Below are 19,765 nucleotides of genomic sequence, written 5' to 3'. Positions count from 1 at the left end.
TGTTCAGTTTTTCTGTAGCTAGTCTTTACGTGTGTACAATGCACATATGTTGTATTTTGCCTTTACAAGGTAGATTCAAGAAAACGTTGTACTTTTTTAGTATGTCGAGGTCGGCCCAAGTTTCCTTTTTGTTTTTGGAAGTCAAAATATGGTAACCTAATTTGAACAGAAATGGTATTCATTTTGAAATCTTCGATTTTGTTTTGCTTTGTTAACCACGGGATGGGCCGCCAGTTTTTGACATGGTTAAAAACATTGAGATTGACACATTATTCTCTCTTACCCAAACTTAGAGGGTCTGCACAAGAGCATAACAAAAAAATAAAACATGATTTTATTTCATGAGAATGTAGCTAATAAAGAAATTAAGCTAACCCATTATCTTAATTTTCAAATATAAATATTTTACCATTATCTTCCACAAACTTTTTTCTCTTTCTCATTTTGTTAAGCATGGCATAGTTGAAAATAAAAATAAACTAATTTAATTTGTCATGTATTGTCATATTTTGACTATAAATACCTGGTCATAGTGATGGCGTTACTCATTTTAGTGACATAGTGTTCTAGGGTTAAATAAAGTTATTTTTAATAATTTGCTTGAATTGTAGACATATAGATTTGAGGACGATCCATATTCTTTGACATCCAGCAACACATCTATGAGCTGACAGTGTCGTACACTTCCTGCTGTGGTGGCAGTTCACAGTTTAACGTGAGCGTCTGTTTCTGTGAGAGCTTGTTTGTTATAAACTTCTCTGACTGTGAATGTGTATCAGTGTATGTAAACCGTTCAACCAGAAAAACCACAGCAGACATCCCTGTGCTCACTCTACTGGTTCTATAGGCTTTTGTTTTTATTGGTGGAAATACATTCTAAAATGTTACAAGAATATCATCCATTAATTAATAATGTAAAAAAAAAACAAAAAAAACATCTTCCTAACTGTGTAGTTTCAGATTGGATCTGATCGTTTGATGTGAAATTTTTAACACATTATCACACAGTTAATCTCTCAGTACTTGATTAGAACTATAGTCTAGGATGAGACGTTCCTTCTGTGATGTTCACATGTCTTGGACCAAATCCTCTAATATTCTCTTCATCTGAAAGGAAACATGGAGAAAGACAGAGGGAAGAGAGAAAAACCTGCTTAGAATCTAAAATTAGCCACTCTGCCTCCTACAATCTGCTTACATTTACCAGATCCTCACTATATCAACTCCCTCTGCTCCCAAGTATATATCAGTGAAACCCTGTTTTGCTTCCAGAACAGCTCTGACTTTTCTTGGCACTGATTCAAAAAAGAAGAAGAAAAAAAAGGTGCTGGAAACTTTCCATCTGAGATGTTGTTGTTAAAGGTTTGAAAGCAGCAGCAGTCTGAACCTCTGATGCAAAGCAGGATGGATCCCAGAGTTTCATTTGTTTACGTCAAAAGTCTTATTAAATCAACTAAAGGGTGCAGTAGAAAATGAGCCACATCTAACCAGGAATGTTCTAATCTTGTGGAAATCTTTCATTAGAGTTGTTTTTCCTCATAGTTCTGTAATCTGATCTCAAGATTACTGATCTCCAATAAAATCCCAAACCCTATAGCAGTGGTTCCCAGCCTTTTATTAGGTCATGACCCCATTTTGATAACACATTTCTGGAGACCCCAAAGACCTTTTCTTCTTCTTCTAGAATTAGTTTTAGATCATGTTTGTGATATTGTGATATGAGCAGCCTGGATTGGTGCACAAAGTGACAAGATACACCAACTCAGATATTTTTATACTGTATATTTAAAGAGTAACTAAACCCCAAAAACCACTTTTTTCTGCCGAATACAGATGTATTTGTGTATGAAGTAGTGCTGTTGATTAATCCTCGTCCAACTCTCAACATTTTAGTCAAAGTATTTCAATTTGGCATATTTAGCGTCAGAGTGACTGCCCTCTATGGGTTGAAACCAGGCTATTACAATTGATTTTTGCTATTGGCTGAGGACAAGATCATGTGACGTTTTGAGACCATCTTGCCAGTGCCGTTTAGAGAGAGAATTATGACATCTCCGTTCACGTGAATGGTGGTTCATGGAGCCTCACAATAGTTCCAGGAAGTGAGCAGATGACTTTTGCAGAGCAATGGAGTTATAGCGGAGTAGACAGTTTGCGATGCACTTTTGAACAGTAAGATGTTTAAATAATCATATTGGATTATTATTATCATCAGCGTATCTAAATCCATTAGCATTTAAAATAAACTATTTATTGAACTGCATAAACATATATTGTATCTACACATACATGATGGTGTACTGTATAAATAATGTAAATCAATGCAGTTATTGACAACAAATTACTGAAAATCCCAGTTATCTCACTCGGAATCAATGGATTTGAATTACCCGCCATTAACTACTGGAATATATTTGAGTCTACATGAATTACGAGATGGCCAAGCATTTCGAACTTCCGTCATCGTAAATTTCTCTCTCAACGGCACTGCATCTTGAGTCACAAACGGGCAATGTGAGCCCCGCCCCTTTTCTAAAAACTAGCACCTGTGGACTCTACAATCTGTGGTGAGTAGGTTGGATTCAGAGAATAATCAAGACATTTTTTGTATTTCCCTCCTACAAATTTTAGGCGACCCCATTTGAATTCCGGTCATGACCCCGAGGTTGAAAAACACAGTGACTGCTAAAATGAACACATAGCTTATTTAATAGCTTCATGTTCTTTAAATGTGGACCAAACATTCTAGGTGGGCTCTTACATGTTTCCTGACTGTGAGGGGAAGGGACCCCAGGTTGGGAACCACTGCTCTGGATAGTTTCTGAAATGCTAAAAAATTACCCACATACACACGTCTTACCTCTGTCTGTGTGATATGTCCAACGAGCCTTCCTCTGTCTACAACGAACAGCGTTTGATTCCCCAGTAGACTCAGTAAGCTGTGAGCCTGAAGGGACATGAAAGTTATAGAGAATTGTTTTTTTCCCCAAATATTTGTCAACCAACCGTCTGATTTCAGATAGTTATTGAGTGTAATCCATTCACTGAGGTGCAGAAACACCTGATGCTCCTTTAAAGTGTCTCTACCTGCTGAACAGTGCTGTGAGGCGACACTACCACTGATGCTGGATGCATGCTGCACAATTCATTCAGTTTTCCCTGCACAGAGGAGCACATTCATTTTCCATCCATGACCCCCACATTATGATCCACAGAAGAGCTTTCAGCGTCTCTATTACCTGAAAAAAACGAAAGCAATTTCAAATATTTACAATTGGTCAGTGCTGCTGCCTCACACCTCATTTATTCAACACGTAGCTTTATTAACAACTAATGTTTTATTTTAATGGGTAGAAAAGATTGATGTGTGTAATCGTGAAACTAGATTTATGTCAGCCACTAACTTCATCTGTACACCTCCAGTTTTCAGCAGCTGTTTTATGATCAACCAGGGTTTACAGAGACACAATCTGTTTGTATGCTTAGACTTCTTTCATCCCTTCCCTTTTCCCCTCCATTAATCCTTTTACCTCAGCCGCGCTGTGACGCAGAAGGTCGGATCGAAGCACAAATCCCACAAAAACCTGTGACTCTGTCAGGAGAAAAGAGATGAAATCAGCAGGACTGAACAGAGCTTTCAGAATCGTCTGAGACTCTCCAAAGGGTGATTCATCCTCTCCACTCAGAAAAAAACACAAAAAACCTCAGCCATGTAATTGCCCACAGCTGCCCTGTGTTTTCTTTATTAATTCTTGTCAAATGTATTACATATTTGAAATGCTACGGTTCTGGGTATATACTGTATATATATTTATCTACTGATGCACGGCCACTGAAAATTTTCAGCCGAAAAAGGCCTAAAAGTGCATTTTCAGTCATTTTCGAGCATCTGCACCATTATTCCGATTTCTATCAGTCTGTCAGCGTACATTTTACAGAGATCTTTATCATTTCTTGTATAGGACTGAAGCAGCTCACATTAGAAATGATGTACGCCGCAATCAAAGCACACAGAGCGTGTGCATCTCTAAGAACTATAGTTCTTAGAGATGCACACGCTTGGTAAATCAATGAAGCAGAGAAGCTGCATTTCATCAATAACTTCAATGCACTTTGTGTTTTGATAAGAGAACATATTTTATTTCACTCTCTTCCCGCAGCTCAGTCACTTATAGGCCTGTACAATATTATTTATTGTATTGAGCGTGGTTAACTTACTTTACTTTATATTGTGTATTGTTTGAATGTCAGTGATAATTTTTAATTAATTTATTCTTTGAAGCATTAATATTAATTTGCACATATGCAATTTTTTCTTTAGTTTTAGTGAAGTTAGTACACATTCAGAGCCATAAATGCAATGGGACTAAAAATCAGCATAATAATTTCTTTCGGTTTGTTTTGGTTTTGGTAAGAATTTTCATTTTGGTGCATCCCTAATAAATATATATATATATATATAGATATAGATATATAGATAGATATGCAGAGGTGGAGCGGCAATTTAAATAGTGAGGGCAATTGTCGACTCTAAATTTAGTTCAATAAATAGATTTACCAAAACCATGATACAGTTGTTAAGTCAGTGATGCTCAACATGTGGTTGTTTGTCTTCATTTTAATTATTATTCCCCCAGAAAACCTTAAAAGGGGAAACTTTTTAACCCCTTTTACCTTTCTCTTTGGGTATTTTGAAACTTCATTTGTCTCATTTTTGCCCCTTTTCCAAAAAAATTGACATTTTTTTATTTTTCAGATCATAGCTTCCTTTTGCCAATAAATATCCCTTTTTCCCAATTGTTGTCCATTTTTGCAAGTTCTTTTTTCCAATTTTTGTCCATTATTAAACCATTTTCGCCACATATTTATCCAAATAAGCTACTTTTTGCCCAATATATACCACTTGTTTCCTCTTTTTTTGTCAATTTCTTTTGCCACTCTTGACTGCTTTTGGCCCATTTTAGTTACTTTTCACTCTTTTCTTGTCATGTTTCTGCCTCTTTTGGACCATTTTTCACCTGTTACTAATTTTTTGTCACTTTACTCATCAAACTTGCATCAATGCGTTTTCAACAATGAATCGCTCTGTGAAAAGTGAGGGGGATTCATTTTTGTTTTCATGAAAGTGCATGTGTCGCATCCCCCACGGGTGAGACGCGCCTGCATATACCGTATGTATAGATTTTCATCTCCATTTATTCATGGCAGTCTACTACTCTGAATGCATTTGCATTTTTTTTAATTTTTTTTTTTTATTGTTATTTGTTATTTTGCACTGCACCATGTGAGTCCACCACAGGAATGTGTGTGTCCATGCTGGTGCTGAGGAGATGCTGAATCTCCACTGGTCCTGCTGCTTTTTCAAGCTGCACTGATTGTCCTCTCAACACCTGTCCCACTGGTCTGAGGAAGAGCCTACGAACAAAGATGAATCAGTCACATCTGCAACCAAAACGGTTCCTCTGAAATTAAACCATCAAATCATATACATGATTGTGCCATGAGGGGCTTATCCCTTTTAGGGTGACCCCCTATGGCAGTAAATCTGTGCCATCCGAGTTTGAAATCGGATGTTTAAAGTTGTTTATTTTAGCATCAAAACCAGACTTTGAATTGCAAAACCCTCAAATTTGTAGCATATTTTATTATATATAATTTGATTTAATATATACAGTATATTGTATTAAATCATGTTCATGAGTGAGTATTTCAGGTGTCAGGTAACATTTATTGTTAATTCTTACAAACACAAATGGCAAAAGAAGTAAACAATTTTACCGAAGCTCCATTGCTCCCTTTGACCGACATCGTTACTTTCTCTTCCTGCGTCGGTGTCACATGACCAATGGAGCGTGACTTGATTGGCTGGACGTTGGATAATTGAGGAGGGGATCTATTGCTTTTCCTTGGTCGTTGTCTTGGAATACAGTCGGATTGTTTGACACCGAATTCTTTTATGTAGATTTTTTTTTATATAGAATTTTTAAAAACTTTTTAAAAATAAGTGTCAGGAATAAAAAAGCATGCTAGAACATGGATGGTTTTGAAATTTATACTTGAACGTACCCAGGATAAGCCCTGTTCAGAGAGGGCAGGTGTGGGAGCCTCTTGCTGATGGAGATTGCATCGTAGAAAGATGGCCGCCGCCCACAGCGAGCCACGCCATTGGCCAGAAGCGTAGCGATGAGTACGGGTACGGCGTGGGTGAACTGACCCGTTAACTCCACCGCCACCAGTACTGGGGACAGTGTGTGTGTCACTGCACCAGAGAAAGCAGCAGCACCTAGTAATCACATTATAATGGACAGTTAAAATGTCATATGTGTGAGTTGGGAGATAAACTTCTAGTCAGGTAAAGAAGATGCTGGAGTCATTCAGCACACCACCTTGTGGTACAAAGTGGCATCACAAGTTAGTTCAAAATATTTTAGTTTCAGTTTTACACAAAAAAAATTGACATTTCAATTCCTACAGTATTAATATTTAGGATTATAGATTTTTTTTCCTTAAATCTTTCTTGGTTCATCAGAATTTTTTTATTTATGCTTTCTAATAAGTCCCAAAAAGACATTTAACGTCACTGAAATACAGTATTTTAAAAGTATTTTTTTCAAAACAATTTCTCCCCTTTACATGCAAACACTTATTTAAAAATTTCAAATAAAGATTTACTGATTGTATTTTAAAAATAAATACTTGACTTTTTTGCTATTTTTCTTTTCTTTCTTTTATTCCTTATTTTTTATTTTTTATTTTGGGAGCTACTGTCTGTTTTTTTTTTTTTATTTGTGGTGACAGATTCCCTTGAAATCACCGCTGAGTCATGTATTAGATTATGTGTTAAGGGCCATGCATCAAATTTGACACTTTTGTATTAAACTCAGTCCAATGCATAATTCTGCAATAATTAAATGTTAATATGTTTAGATACAAAATACAGTTCTGTTCCAATTGTTTGTGTCTGACTAGTTTGCAGATTATCTATGTGCTGTAACAAGTAATATGTACTAAGGGGCGGATTCACTAAGATCTGAAATAAAGGGTGGTAAACCGTTGCGTCGCTGATCATTTGCACAAACATTTAATAATGTAAAAGACTAAATAAACAAATAGAAATGTTTTTTTTTTTAAACTTTTGAAACCTAATGATATTTTTTTTCCCCTAATTGAATGTGGCTGCTCCGTTTGCTCTGATCAGTCCATGAAAACACACACAACACGGTCTATCAATCAATCAGCACCATTTGAAGATAATCTTCTGACCATCATCCAGCAGGTCTGAGCAGCGCTGTGTCACGCACACTCTCATTTGTGAACATTGGTCCATCACTGCGTAAATCACACATATGATCAGATGATTCTGGCCTGATATCAACACGACATGACACGTTTGATGGTCAAAACATGGAGAGAAAGACAGAAGCTCACTCGATGTGCGTTCGAAGCGGCATCCAGGTCCACGCACAGCGACCCTCTGACTCTGCACCGCAGTGGACACACACGTTCCGGACTCCACACGCGCTTCAGGCGTCCAGCTTTTTCTCTCCCTCACATACACACTTAACTCACACTTTATTTTCTCATTCATTCATTGACTATAGTTTTATTTGAATTATTTTTTCATACTAAACCTATTTTTCAATCTCCGCCCTGTTTTGTGTAAACATTTACTGCAGCGAATCTCTGCGTGTGCGTCTGCACCTGCTTGTCAGTTGTACTATTTTCCTGTGCTAAAACAATCACCGCAAACAGTTACAGATTTGATGAATTGCATTGCATTGGATAGAGGGCGCATTGTGACGTGCAGCAGCAGCAGCAGCAGCAGCGCACTCCTGATTCCCGAGGATTTGTACGGCTTATTAGCGCATGGAGTGACATTTTAATACCCCTAAACCTTTAGTGAATCCACCCCTAAGTACACCTGTAAATGAGAAATTTTGCCCCATAACAAGAATAGGTTTCACATATCTGTTCATACCAGAACAGGCCTCTCTATGTAACCAGGTGTCTTAGAGCAAGGGTTTTCAACCACTGTTCCACAGCACACTTGATTGTTGGGTGTGCTGTGGGAAATTATTCAATTTCACCTAATTGGTCTAAAAAACATTTTAGAAAATGAATTAATTATTGTGTTCCCCCTCCACCTCATAAAACTAAACACCATGTGATATTTGCTCGCTATAAGCAAGCTTTGCTGTGTGTTAGGACTGTTCTCACTCTGAGGAGGAACAGATGAGGAGCTCGTGTTGGCCTCTGTGTGAAACGCAGCAATAAAAAATAAAATAACTAAAAAGAATGGCACACATCTGCCACTCGGTTCTTATCGTTCACGTTAATAAACAAGATTTGGTTCATTTTTTGACATCACATTCCTCCATAACAGCCTTTGGATCAAACCTGACACTCTGAACATTTAACAATACAGAACAAAATGTAATTATACACTTTGATATGAATGACTATATTGTTAATATAGGCAACAAACTTTCGTTTTTTTTTTTTACATTTTCTGTTAGTGGTGTGACTTGGCTCAAAAAAAGGTTGAAAAACAGACTTAGAGTATAGATGTGTCTAAATGTAGGACACAGGCTTCATTACAGATTTTGGATGCTCTTGGTCTACAATGGTTACTGGGCTGAAGCCTTAAATCTATTTCTAGTTTTAATTCCTGATGCTTTGTCTGGGATGCACATGTATAGTTTAACAATGACTAAGAAATGGATCCTATCAGCTTTAAAAATGGATGAAAGGACCTTTTTTTGTCCCCAAAGTGTCTGGACAATTAGTCACAAAAGATCACAGATATATAGCTGCCTATCATTTCTGCAGAAGTAATTATTGAATAAGAGATTTGATCTTTTGTACCAGCGAGTGCATAGCCTCCAGGGTTTACAGAATAGCCTGAATTCATCATCATCACAGATACTCCTTCTCCCAGCAGACGACCCATTGCTGCTCCTGGAAAACACACGATCCAACAAATGAAACCTCAGAATTTAGTTTGCCACAGGAACTGGCTCACATGATGTGTTCCCAAGAAGAAAAACTGTATGTTTGATTTCGTCAGGCTCGCTCACCCCAAATAAACACAGGCATGAAGTATCCAGCTGGAAGAGGCAGCGAGCAGGTCAGAACCAACATCCATATCTGAGTCAACAACAGACTGTCAGTCCTGCCTAGCTACACGGGCATCTGAAGCTCACCAGATAAACAGAAATAGGATCTCAGTTACATGCAAACAATCAACCACTCACACTCATTAATGACATTTAAAAAGAGATGAAAGTAATGGAGTACAAGTACTCATGGTACTGTAATTGAGTAGCTTTTATGTGTACTTGTACTTTTTGAGTATATTCTAAATCAGTCATTTTACTGGTAAAGTAATTTTTTACATTCTGAACCCAGCCGTTACTGAGTAAATTATATTTATTTTTTGTTTTACATTGGGAAACTACAAAAAATGAAATGACCAGACAACAATCATATTAAACAAAATGTACGGTGCAAAAACAGCATTGAATGGAGGTTATATAAATATATAAATACAGCTATACTTAGAGCCTGTGCATTTATTTATTTTTATTTGAATTCATTGGTGTTACTTATTTATTTATTGATTTATTTTAGAATTGTGCATTTTGACAAACCTTTTATTTTCTACAGATGCCTTTGTGGAAAATAAATTAAGTTTCAGTTGTGCAAGATTTGGTCTTTTCCTGTTTAAGTTTATACGTGAGATGTTTACTGTATGCAAGGGAACAGTGGCAAGATTTATTACCAAAAATAAACGTTGGGGGGGGGGAATGTGAAATGACTCTCAAAACACGACTGATCACTACAAAATAACACAAAATGACACAATATGACTGCAGAAATACACAACATGACTCCAAAAACAAACAAAAAAACACTCATTCACTCACAGTAAAGAGAAAACAACAAATGCACACAAAATGATAAAAAAATAAATAAATAATTGTTCTCCAAAAACACAATATAACATCAAAAATACAGAACTTCACTCACAAAAAACACAGGACAAGTACATAAACACATATTTTATTTTATACAGATGCCTTTGTGGAAAATAAATTAAGTTTCAATCGTGCAAGATTTAATCTCTTCCTTTTTAATTTTATACATGAGATGTTTACTGTATGCATAGGAACCGTACCAAGATTTAATACCACAAATAAACGTGGGGGTGGAAAGTAACTAGTCATTTTTAATTTGATTACTATTTAATTGAGCTATTTTTTACTTGTACTTCAGTATTTTATGCATGACTTACTTGAACTTGAGTACAATTTCAATCGAGTAACAGTACTTCTACATGAGTAAGATTTATTAGTACTCATTACACATTTTAATGGAAGAAAGAAAAAAACTCTTAAAATGATCCTGTTTACTCAAAGTGTTCCTTGTATTACATTAAAGGTGAATTATATGTTACATATCAACTAGGAAATGAAAGTGGGAGACCGAGTGGTTAAAGTTAAAATAAGAAAATGAGATTAGTGGATCCCCGAGAATCTTAATCAATATTACGTGGAGCTTTTCTCCGGCTGCTCCAGAAACTCTTCTCTCAGCCTGAAATGCTGCTATAACCAAGCATCAGGTTTCGTCCTCAAAGGTCAACCTTCCTTTCATTTGTTTGCTCTAATGTGAAAGAGTCAATTACTGTATGTCAGGTATCTATAGGTCACTCTGACCTTTGTTTGTTTGTACCTTCATGAGCAGAAAGAAACACAATGAGAGCCAAACAGAACTTTCTGAGGTGCTCCATTCCAGCAAAGGCTCCGTCTGCACTGATGCATTGTGGGATTGAAAGCTCCACTGTCTGCTCTCCAGGAGCGAAGTAAGGAGTTGTTTCATCGTGTACTGTTTAATAAAGTGATAGATGGAGAAAGTGAGATATTTTCAGTACAAGGTTCTGTTATAATGGTGAGCCATTATAATCCATATTAGAATATCATGAAGCTTGGACAACAGTGACTCAGCTTTTCAGGCCTGTACTACAAAGCTGGATTTCCTCTTGTTGTGCTAATTTCTGGGATTTATTCGGTATGTGGTGTACTAACCCTAACCCCTAACCATGGTAACTTAGGTTGAACACCTACCCTGGATCGGGACCAGGTTATGAAGTGGATAAGGTCTGAGCGAGTACTAAGTATACACAAAGTCCTTTCTTCATTAACAATAAAGATATTTAACACTAAACAAAAAACGCCTACACACAAAGATAGTGGTAATTCAATTCAACTTTATTTATATTGCGCAAATTACAACAAAGTCATCTCAAAGCCCTTAATAAAATATAGAGTCCATAGTAGGAAAGAAAGAACGCAACAATGAGAAGCCTAAAAATGTAGCAGAAATTAAAAGCGTAATGCGTGATTAGACTGCATTAGATATGTGATCGGAAACAAAATGTAACGTAGAACTAAAGTGCAAAAACAATGATTTTTGTATTTCACAATAAAACTTTCAATAGCTGACTTAAAAAACAATTTAATCACTTTTACGTTTGTTTTTTATGCAGGTTATTAGTTTAAGGCAGTGGCTATCCGTACGGTTGCCATATCAATATACCGACATTCTATCCATTCTATCCGCCCCTATTTGTCCAGTTTAGGTCACGTGACTAATACTAAACTTTACCCTAAACCTAACCCTAAAAATTGTTGCGTTATTGGGTCATAACCTAACCCTAACCCTAAGGCTCTACGCACTTTGGTTAGCGAGCTTCGTAGGACAGCACATATTGATTAAATCCCAGAAGTTAATGCAATAAGAGGTAATCAAGCTGTGTAGTATCGGCCCAAAAGGGGGATTGGGATCTGTTTATTTGTCCATAACTGATTTCTGATTGTCTTAAAAAAACTGTCTGTCTGGCATAATGCCAGATGTATGCCCCGCCCCCTTCACTATTTATGCAGCTAGCTTATGGGTTCCTTTCTAAAGGCTAATTCTGGCATTTTCTTACATTCACAATCAGATTGAACTGTTTTATTGGAACTCTTTTGTTCCTAAAGGTTGATAAAAGGCTACAGACTGTGATTTGAAGGTTGTCTCATTCTCACCTTGGACACCATGAATCTACCAACAGAGTGGGGAAATGTCAGCGATGCCAGGAGGAAGACCACCAGGCTGGAGTACAGACCCCTCCTATAGACAATTAAAAAAAAAAAAACAAATTCACATTTAGGTTTATCCATGCTGGGTTGTTTTATTTCTATTATTATTATTTATATCAAAAATGCGGTATATGTTTGGATTGAAGATGAAGCGACATCCACACATGAAGTCAGTGCAGCTTTCACAATAGACCAGGCTTTTATTTAGTTTGGTTTGACTTCAGATAACTTTTGCTAATCATTGCACTGTTATTCTTGTATTTTTATTGTATTGTTTGCATCATCCACCGCCAAAACATTTTTTTGTGTAAATACCTGGCAATAAACCTTTTTTCTGATTCTGAATACACAAATCTACATTCCTGATTCCACTTATAAACCTTTGTATATACCACATAGACACAGACAGCATGTTATGTATCTTGAAGACCAGATTAAGTTTGGATCTAAATTAGGTTTTTTTTTTCTGTCTGCCCTGGAAACGACTCCACTTCACCTCTGTTAAAAACTACAAACTTCATTTCCCCTCTGCTCCACATGGTGGAACAACTTCTTAAATCAACCCTGTCCCTTCCTTCAACCAATCATTGCTTCCACTATAAATACAGCCCTGAATGTGGAGGACTTCCTCTTTACCTGCAGTTGGAATTATTTGGTGGTGTGTGCCATGTGTCTTACTTCATTGTAAGTCAAGTTTCATTTATTGATGAGGATTATTTTTTTGATTAAGCTAAGTTAATGGTTGTTTCTTCTTTTAAGTTGTTTGTAATGAGTTTTGATTGGTAGCGATGGTCAGATGAAGCTTCATGAGGCATCATAACACTTTAGCCAATAAGTTCGAGTCGTGGTTCATTTCTTGATGCTTCATATGCTCATACAAACCCCTACTGGCCACATGTATAATTACAGGCAGCTCTATCCCACAGAGTGTGATTTGTTAAAAAAAATAGTTATGGCTCTTGGGAATGGCTATGAATTACAAAAAAACTATAAATAAATATATTTCTCTACATAAATATCACATGTAAATGAAACTCTGAACCGCTTCCCAAAGCAGTCACATGGTACAGCTGGGCAGCGAGGCCTCGCTCGTTATCATTTTAGCTCCTCCCCCCAAATGAAGCAAGCCTCGATACGCGCTTTGCGGAAACGCCCCCTCCATTACTCGACACATGCTTCGTAGCCTCGTATTTCTGAGATAAGGAATGTTTGGTACGTTTTGTGGACGCCAACAAGGGCAGTATATAAAATACAATCTGTTTCAACATTTGTAAAAGTGTTTTGCTATTTGTAATTTTTTGTCAGCTAATTATGTAAATTTGTTATCAAAATAGTACATTTGTTGTGGTATGTGTAAAAGTGTTTTGCACTTCTCGGCCCAAAAGGATCTTCACTTTAAATTTCCTAGATTTTGTGACTAAATTCTATTTAATTAAAATAAATATTATGTAAGAATGTGGGGAAAATTGAAGATTTTGTAATGAATTTTGGGTTTTTTAACATTTTAACATTAAAAATGACTGCAATCATGCAATATAAGCACTGGAAAAACTTTTGTCATTTTAACTTTTTCCTGTGGGCCAAATTGGATGCTCTAAATGGCCGGATTTGGTCCCCGGGCCATGAGTTTGACACTTGTTTTAGAACCGTCAGCACTCATCAAATTCTGTCCAAAACAAATTTGAAAGAAAATAGATATGATGCAGAAGTGAGTGCAGACCTTTTTGTGGCTCCAGTTGAACCTCAATGACCTGAGGAGTTCAGCTTTTAAAACTCACTGTGTCGTCAGCATACTGACGATCGTTGGGTTGGTTTTGGTGAAAGAAAGGATCCATCGATGGCAGATGAGGTAGCAGCAGCTAGCAGCTCCACACAGGAGCCTATTTTTAAACGGCAACGCAAAAGACAGCTAACCAGGAGAGGTTAATTATGATCCAGGCGGCAGACGCCGACTATTGAAACTCATTACACTTGTAGACGTGATTAGAGGAAGGAGAGCGGAAGCACATTTTAAATAAGGAAATTGTTTAACAATGCAGATGGTGTAAGAACCAACTCACCCCAAAAAGGCAAACAGCAGAATTTCCAGCGGGAAGAAGGGTAACGCAGTAGGGAAATTAGTTTTGAACAGCGCCTGAAAAGTCTCTGGGGACGTAGAACAAATTAGAGTCAATGCCTTGGATTCTCCCACAGCCTTTTGAAATCTAATACTGCATTACATTATTGTCAACAGGCTTGAATGAAATGTACAGTCTGTCAGTTTAGATGGGGATGTCTCACTAGTTGCTGCGGTTCATAATTAGATAGTCTGTCAACATTGTTTACAGGTAAATTGATTAGAGCAGAACACTGACATGACCTCCAGACGTCATAGAGCATGTGGTAATTCCATAAACAATGAAAATTAGGCCTCGTGTTCATGCATGAACATTAAGCTCTCAGTTTGAATATGATTAGAATATAAAAGAAAACCGAAAAGTGAATAGAAAAAAACATAGACAAATCTCACAAGATTTATTCTGATGTGTCGGGTGTGTATCAGTAAAATTTGCTGATAATTGAAATTTTTGACAGTCTAGTAATCTACTTACAGTATGTACAGCACTCAAAAAAACCCCACAAAAACATTACATGATATAAATATACACAAATAGACCACAAAAATAACATAAACATGTATAAAAGACAGCAAAATACAAACGAAATACACAGAATTAATCAAAAAGACATGTAAAAATACACAAAAATAACACACATTTACACAGTGACAACAAAAACACACAAAATTATTCAAAGAACATACGAAATGACAACAAAATAGCAAAAACACATGAAAATTATATAAAACTGACAACAGAAATACGCAAAATTAAACAAACGTTAGACAAGAAGAAAAAAAATCACAAAACAAATACAACATTTACTACATGACGACAAAAGTACTCAAAAATAATATAACTACATGAAATAAAATCAAACGTTGCACAAGACTAATAATATACATAAGTTGACATCTAAAATACACATTACTCCAAAAACACACAAGACGACTTTAAATAAAACTACAACACAAATACGACAATGATAATGATAATGTGGCCCTCGAATACAATAATCACATTTTTGTGGCCCCCGCTGTGATAAAGGATATCTTTTCTTTATATGCACACATCAGGACCAAGTTCAACTGATAACACTCAGACAGGTTTAGACTAGGTAAAAAACTAAAAGATAAAAAGCAATGAAAAGCTTTATTAATTCATTGATTTTACCATCGCCGACACACGTTTTCCTACATTACATTATTTCTAAATATTTTTTAGAATAATCTTACAAACCCTTTTTCAAATTAAAGAAGAAATACAACACTGTCCCATAATAATAAATGGCATTAAATGGTCATAATTAGATTTCAAATTTGCCGGAAAATAAAGTGCTCAGGACCTAAATCTGACATTTTTTATACATGAGGAGATCAGACCATCCATCACCTGTGTTTCCACTCCAAACTGACAACAGGTTAAAGGTCACGGCGCCACAGGCGGCCGCGAAGAAACACGGGCAGTAATATCTGAGAGCAAAGTGAGAACTCATGATCTCCATGCTGAACAGAACACCTGGAAAAATGAGGACGGAACAACAGTTATAGACAAAACTGTGATGAATATTTTTTGCGTTTTATTTAAGGCAGTATTTCTTTGTTTATTGGTGTTGTATTCAGGCTTTTATCGTTGACTCGCCACTGATTGGAGCTCCAAAACAGCTGGACACTCCAACTGCAGCTGCTGCAGCCAACATTTCCTCTGCTCCTTTGTCCTGGAGCGGAAACACAGTATGATATTAAATATTAAGTAGAAAGAGTAACTAACACTATTCAAAATATGACATTTGTGTTCCTCAAGAGTTTAGCCGCAGGTAGTTTCTCTGCCAACTAAAACTATAGCTTCTCAAAATGTTTATGGTATATTGTATATAAGGCTGTGCTCGAAATCACATATAAACGTACTATACACTGCACACTCAATGAGTATATACTGTCAACTATATACTATAATAGTGTATAGCCATAATGGCGCGTTTCCATTGGGGGTATCAGCTCTACACGGCTCCGCACTTTCGCTTTCGGGCCCTGATACTGATTTTCCGGAGAGTTTCCATTAAGCAACAACCTGACACGCGAAACTGCCAAATCCCCTTGATTGAAGAGCCTACGTCACATTTTTAGACCAGGGCTGCTTTTTTTGAAACCTCAACAAAGGAAGTACTAAAGAAAGCAGCACCAGGTACCTTGGAGGAGGGACTTTTTCCCAGTGGAAACGCGAAAAATAGAGTAGAGCCAGTGGAAACGCGCCACTAGTGTGGTTAGTTCGATAAGGATAGTGAGCGTTCCCACTGAAGTATACTTCCAAGTTTCCCAAGATTCATTTGGAACCTACAACGACAACAACCTGAAGCACACAGAGGCTAAATATCTCAGTTGATTCGCAATCTTTGAAACTTCTGAAAACATTTTAAAGGTAGGGTAGGCGATTTTCGAAAGGTAGCATGATTTTGAATGTAGCCTCCCCGATGGCTCCGCCTTTAACCCCCTCGCCCCTCCCCTCTGTGCTCTGTCTCACTCACATGCATATGCACAGCTGCTGCAAAATAAAATTGCTCCCTTCGCTGTCTCATGTTTCATTGATTGAGAATGAGCGGGGAGACAGGGAGACGTGATTGGTTAAAAAAAACGGTTTGTTCTTTTCCATTGGTCGAAGTTATTACAGATTAACAGCTGCTACAGTTGATGGATATTCTTCGTTCCTTTTTCAGAGCACAAAAGATCTTAATTTCTGTCAGGACATAAAGACAATTTCAACCAAAAACTCAAAAAGTGTATCTGGAGAAAATTACCTACCCTAGCTTTAAGTGAGAAAGTGACCAAGTAGAATATAAACATGTGCTCAGTTGATCCTTAAAACTCATGGACATCTCAGAGATTTTTGGAGACCCTCCATTGTGCTATTAACTAAACTTCTGGCTAACTTAAAAACAAGAGCCTTATTTACAAAAGCGTTAAAAACTAATGGAAGACAAGATGAGATGCTTTTGTTTTGAAAAGGTGATGTTTGACTTTTAGCTTGAAGCTCGTCCCAGGACCATTTTGTGTTCTGCTCGCAATGCATCATGGGGCGGTTGAGTATGAATATTGTGACCACTGTGCACATTTGTGTTTCTCATGTACTAAATCTTTTCATACTATCTAATGTGAACACACTGCATACTCATTTTGACGTCAGACTCAGTATGAGTAGTACATTAGTATGCAATTCCAAACACAGCTTGGTTTCTATAAGATGATTTTTAGTGTTTAGGGTTTTAGTCACTGGTATAACAGCTGCCTCCAAGTTGGTTATATCTCACACTTCCTCATTCTGTGGAGTATGCTTGTGTTACAACATCACTAGTTACTAAAACTTTATTTATATATTTATATGGGTTTTTACTTTCTCGGAATTTACCTTTTCTTTGCACAGTTTGTTCAGATAGGCACCGAGCATGGTGGAGAGATGGACAAAAGGGCCCTAGTGAGAAAACACAAAACGTGCTTTCAGACACACATACGTTGGGTCTCTATCTGTTTCTAATGATCTCTCTCTCACAACTTTGCCCAGGAACACAGTGCTGCCGGCTGCCAGGGTACAGATGAGGCCCAGGAACTTAACAAACATGTTAGTGAGAGACAAATACTGTGGCATTTCAATTCCAGCCAGCATTGCTCTCACCTCTGGAATCCCCGAACCTAAGGCAACACAAATAACACAGTTACTTTTCTTTTCAAAGCAAAATGCTCCAAAGCAGTGGTTCTCAAACTTTCTCTTACTTTTGAATACAAGAACCCCTTTATGTCCGACTAACACATTTTGCTCAGAATTCTGTGAAAAACCAACTATAGACCATAATGATGAATTCATGAGTGTTAAAACACAAATAAGTGGAATTAAACAGAATTTATTTTCTATAGTTTTTATCATTTACGATGATCTCCCTCCTGATGTGGGACCAAGACTGACCTTTGTATTTTCAGTTAATGTTTTAATCAAGATCCTTTATATCATCATTTTGTGTATTTTGCTGTTGTCTGTTCTTTTTATTATTCCATATATTTTTCTCTTATTTTGTATGTTTTTGTTCTAGTTTTTGTGTGTTGTTGGTATTATTTAAATTATTGTCTGTGTGTGTATTTTTGTATTTTTTTTTAATGTCTTTTTGTATGTTTCTTTTGTTGTTGTTTCTGTTATTTTTATTTTTCAGTATATTGTTCTCGTTTTTGTGAGTTATTATTTAAATTATTGTTTCTCTAAGTGTGTGTATTTCTGGTGTTGTGTCATATGTTTCTCTGTTATTTTTGTGTATTTTGTAGTGATCTTGAGTGTTTTTTTTTGTGTCATTTTTTGTATTTTGTTGTTTTTGTTCTCTTTATTATTCAGTATATTTTTCTCTTATTTGCTGTTGTTGGCATGTTATGAGTTGCTGGTAATATTTAATATGATATATCATTTAGAAAACCTCATGTTTTTAATGCTTTCATTTGTTAATTTCCCTCTCCCTCTCAAGTTGTCATTGCGTACCCCCATTTGAGAAACATTGCTCTAAAGCTATTAAAAAAAAAGATAAAGTAAGCGTTTCTGAGTATGCAGGGTTGATTTAAGATAATGAAATAGCCATCGCAAGAAAGCCAAAGACTTTCATGGTTTTTCAATACCAATCAGCTCCAAACAGCAAAAGCTGAAAAAATACAATTTATTTTGTGATTGCTGAGGCTGTAATGTCTATATACTCATTTTTTCTTTACTTTACTGAGAGCATTTCTCTCAGCTGCAGGCATTCAAAGCATTTTTCATTTTATGGTTAATCTAAGAGACTGACTCTAGTCTAGCTGTGAGAGTCTGGATAGATGAGTGTTTTTCACAAGTGTGGAGCTATAAATGAGCTCTGTGAAGGAAGCTGCTGCAGGAGGGATATTGTCATGCATATGCATGAAAAGTAATCTAAAAAAATGTGTTTTTCCTCCAGCGTTTGTCTTAACCAACATCAGAGCTACAGAATAGATTAACGATTCCTGGAAAAATACCAGATTTTAGTACTCATTTTTGAGTCAGTGTACCATTGAGATATATTTAAACTTGAGGGTCAAACAACAAGCTCCCTGTTTCACTGATTTATAGGTTGTCTTTTTCTCCAACTATTTCTAGAGCAAGGTGATTCTATATATGGTGATGAGCTCAGGAACTCAATTTATTTTCAACAAAGGCATCTGTATAAAACAAAAGGCTTGTCAAAATGTGCAATTATTTTTAAAATAAAATAACATAATAAATGAGTAAAAAAGAATTAAAAAAAAAGATTTTCAGGCTCACAACCCTAAAACTGAAAACCCTCCATTCAATGCTATTTTGGTGCCGCGTATTATGTTTAATCTGATTGGTTGAATATGATTTTGATGCATTTGATTAATTATTTAATTTTTTTAATAATTTACTCAGTAACCGTTGGCTGTAGAAATGTAAGAAATGACTTTACTAATTTTAATATGTACTTAAGCAGACTGGACTATTGTAAAGGTCTTCTAACAGGAATCCCCC

General features: G+C 36.4%; 1 protein-coding gene across 1 annotated transcript in view; it reads right to left on the bottom strand.

Annotated features, from left to right (window-relative positions):
- Nucleotides 1-1,214: 1,214 nt before the first annotated feature.
- Nucleotides 1,215-19,765, bottom strand: part of clcnk (chloride channel K) — a 28,939-nt gene continuing 10,388 nt past the window's right edge. The window contains exons 6-21 of the mRNA XM_028452818.1: nt 17,783-17,922; nt 17,642-17,704; nt 15,881-15,956; nt 15,632-15,757; nt 14,201-14,285; nt 13,919-14,020; nt 12,087-12,171; nt 10,732-10,884; nt 9,078-9,147; nt 8,866-8,958; nt 6,067-6,283; nt 5,282-5,415; nt 3,531-3,592; nt 3,088-3,159; nt 2,861-2,947; nt 1,215-1,295 (exon numbers count right to left, since the gene is read on the bottom strand). Of these exons, the coding sequence (XP_028308619.1) occupies nt 1,215-1,295; nt 2,861-2,947; nt 3,088-3,159; nt 3,531-3,592; nt 5,282-5,415; nt 6,067-6,283; nt 8,866-8,958; nt 9,078-9,147; nt 10,732-10,884; nt 12,087-12,171; nt 13,919-14,020; nt 14,201-14,285; nt 15,632-15,757; nt 15,881-15,956; nt 17,642-17,704; nt 17,783-17,922 (1,646 nt within the window). The remainder of the gene's footprint in view (nt 1,296-2,860; nt 2,948-3,087; nt 3,160-3,530; nt 3,593-5,281; nt 5,416-6,066; nt 6,284-8,865; nt 8,959-9,077; nt 9,148-10,731; nt 10,885-12,086; nt 12,172-13,918; nt 14,021-14,200; nt 14,286-15,631; nt 15,758-15,880; nt 15,957-17,641; nt 17,705-17,782; nt 17,923-19,765) is intronic.

Source organism: Gouania willdenowi, chromosome 7 (genome assembly GCF_900634775.1).
Source record: "Gouania willdenowi chromosome 7, fGouWil2.1, whole genome shotgun sequence".
Lineage (NCBI taxonomy): Eukaryota > Metazoa > Chordata > Actinopteri > Blenniiformes > Gobiesocidae > Gouania > Gouania willdenowi.
The sequence above is the reverse complement of the archived record's forward strand: the minus strand, read 5'-3'. Positions and strand labels throughout refer to the sequence as shown.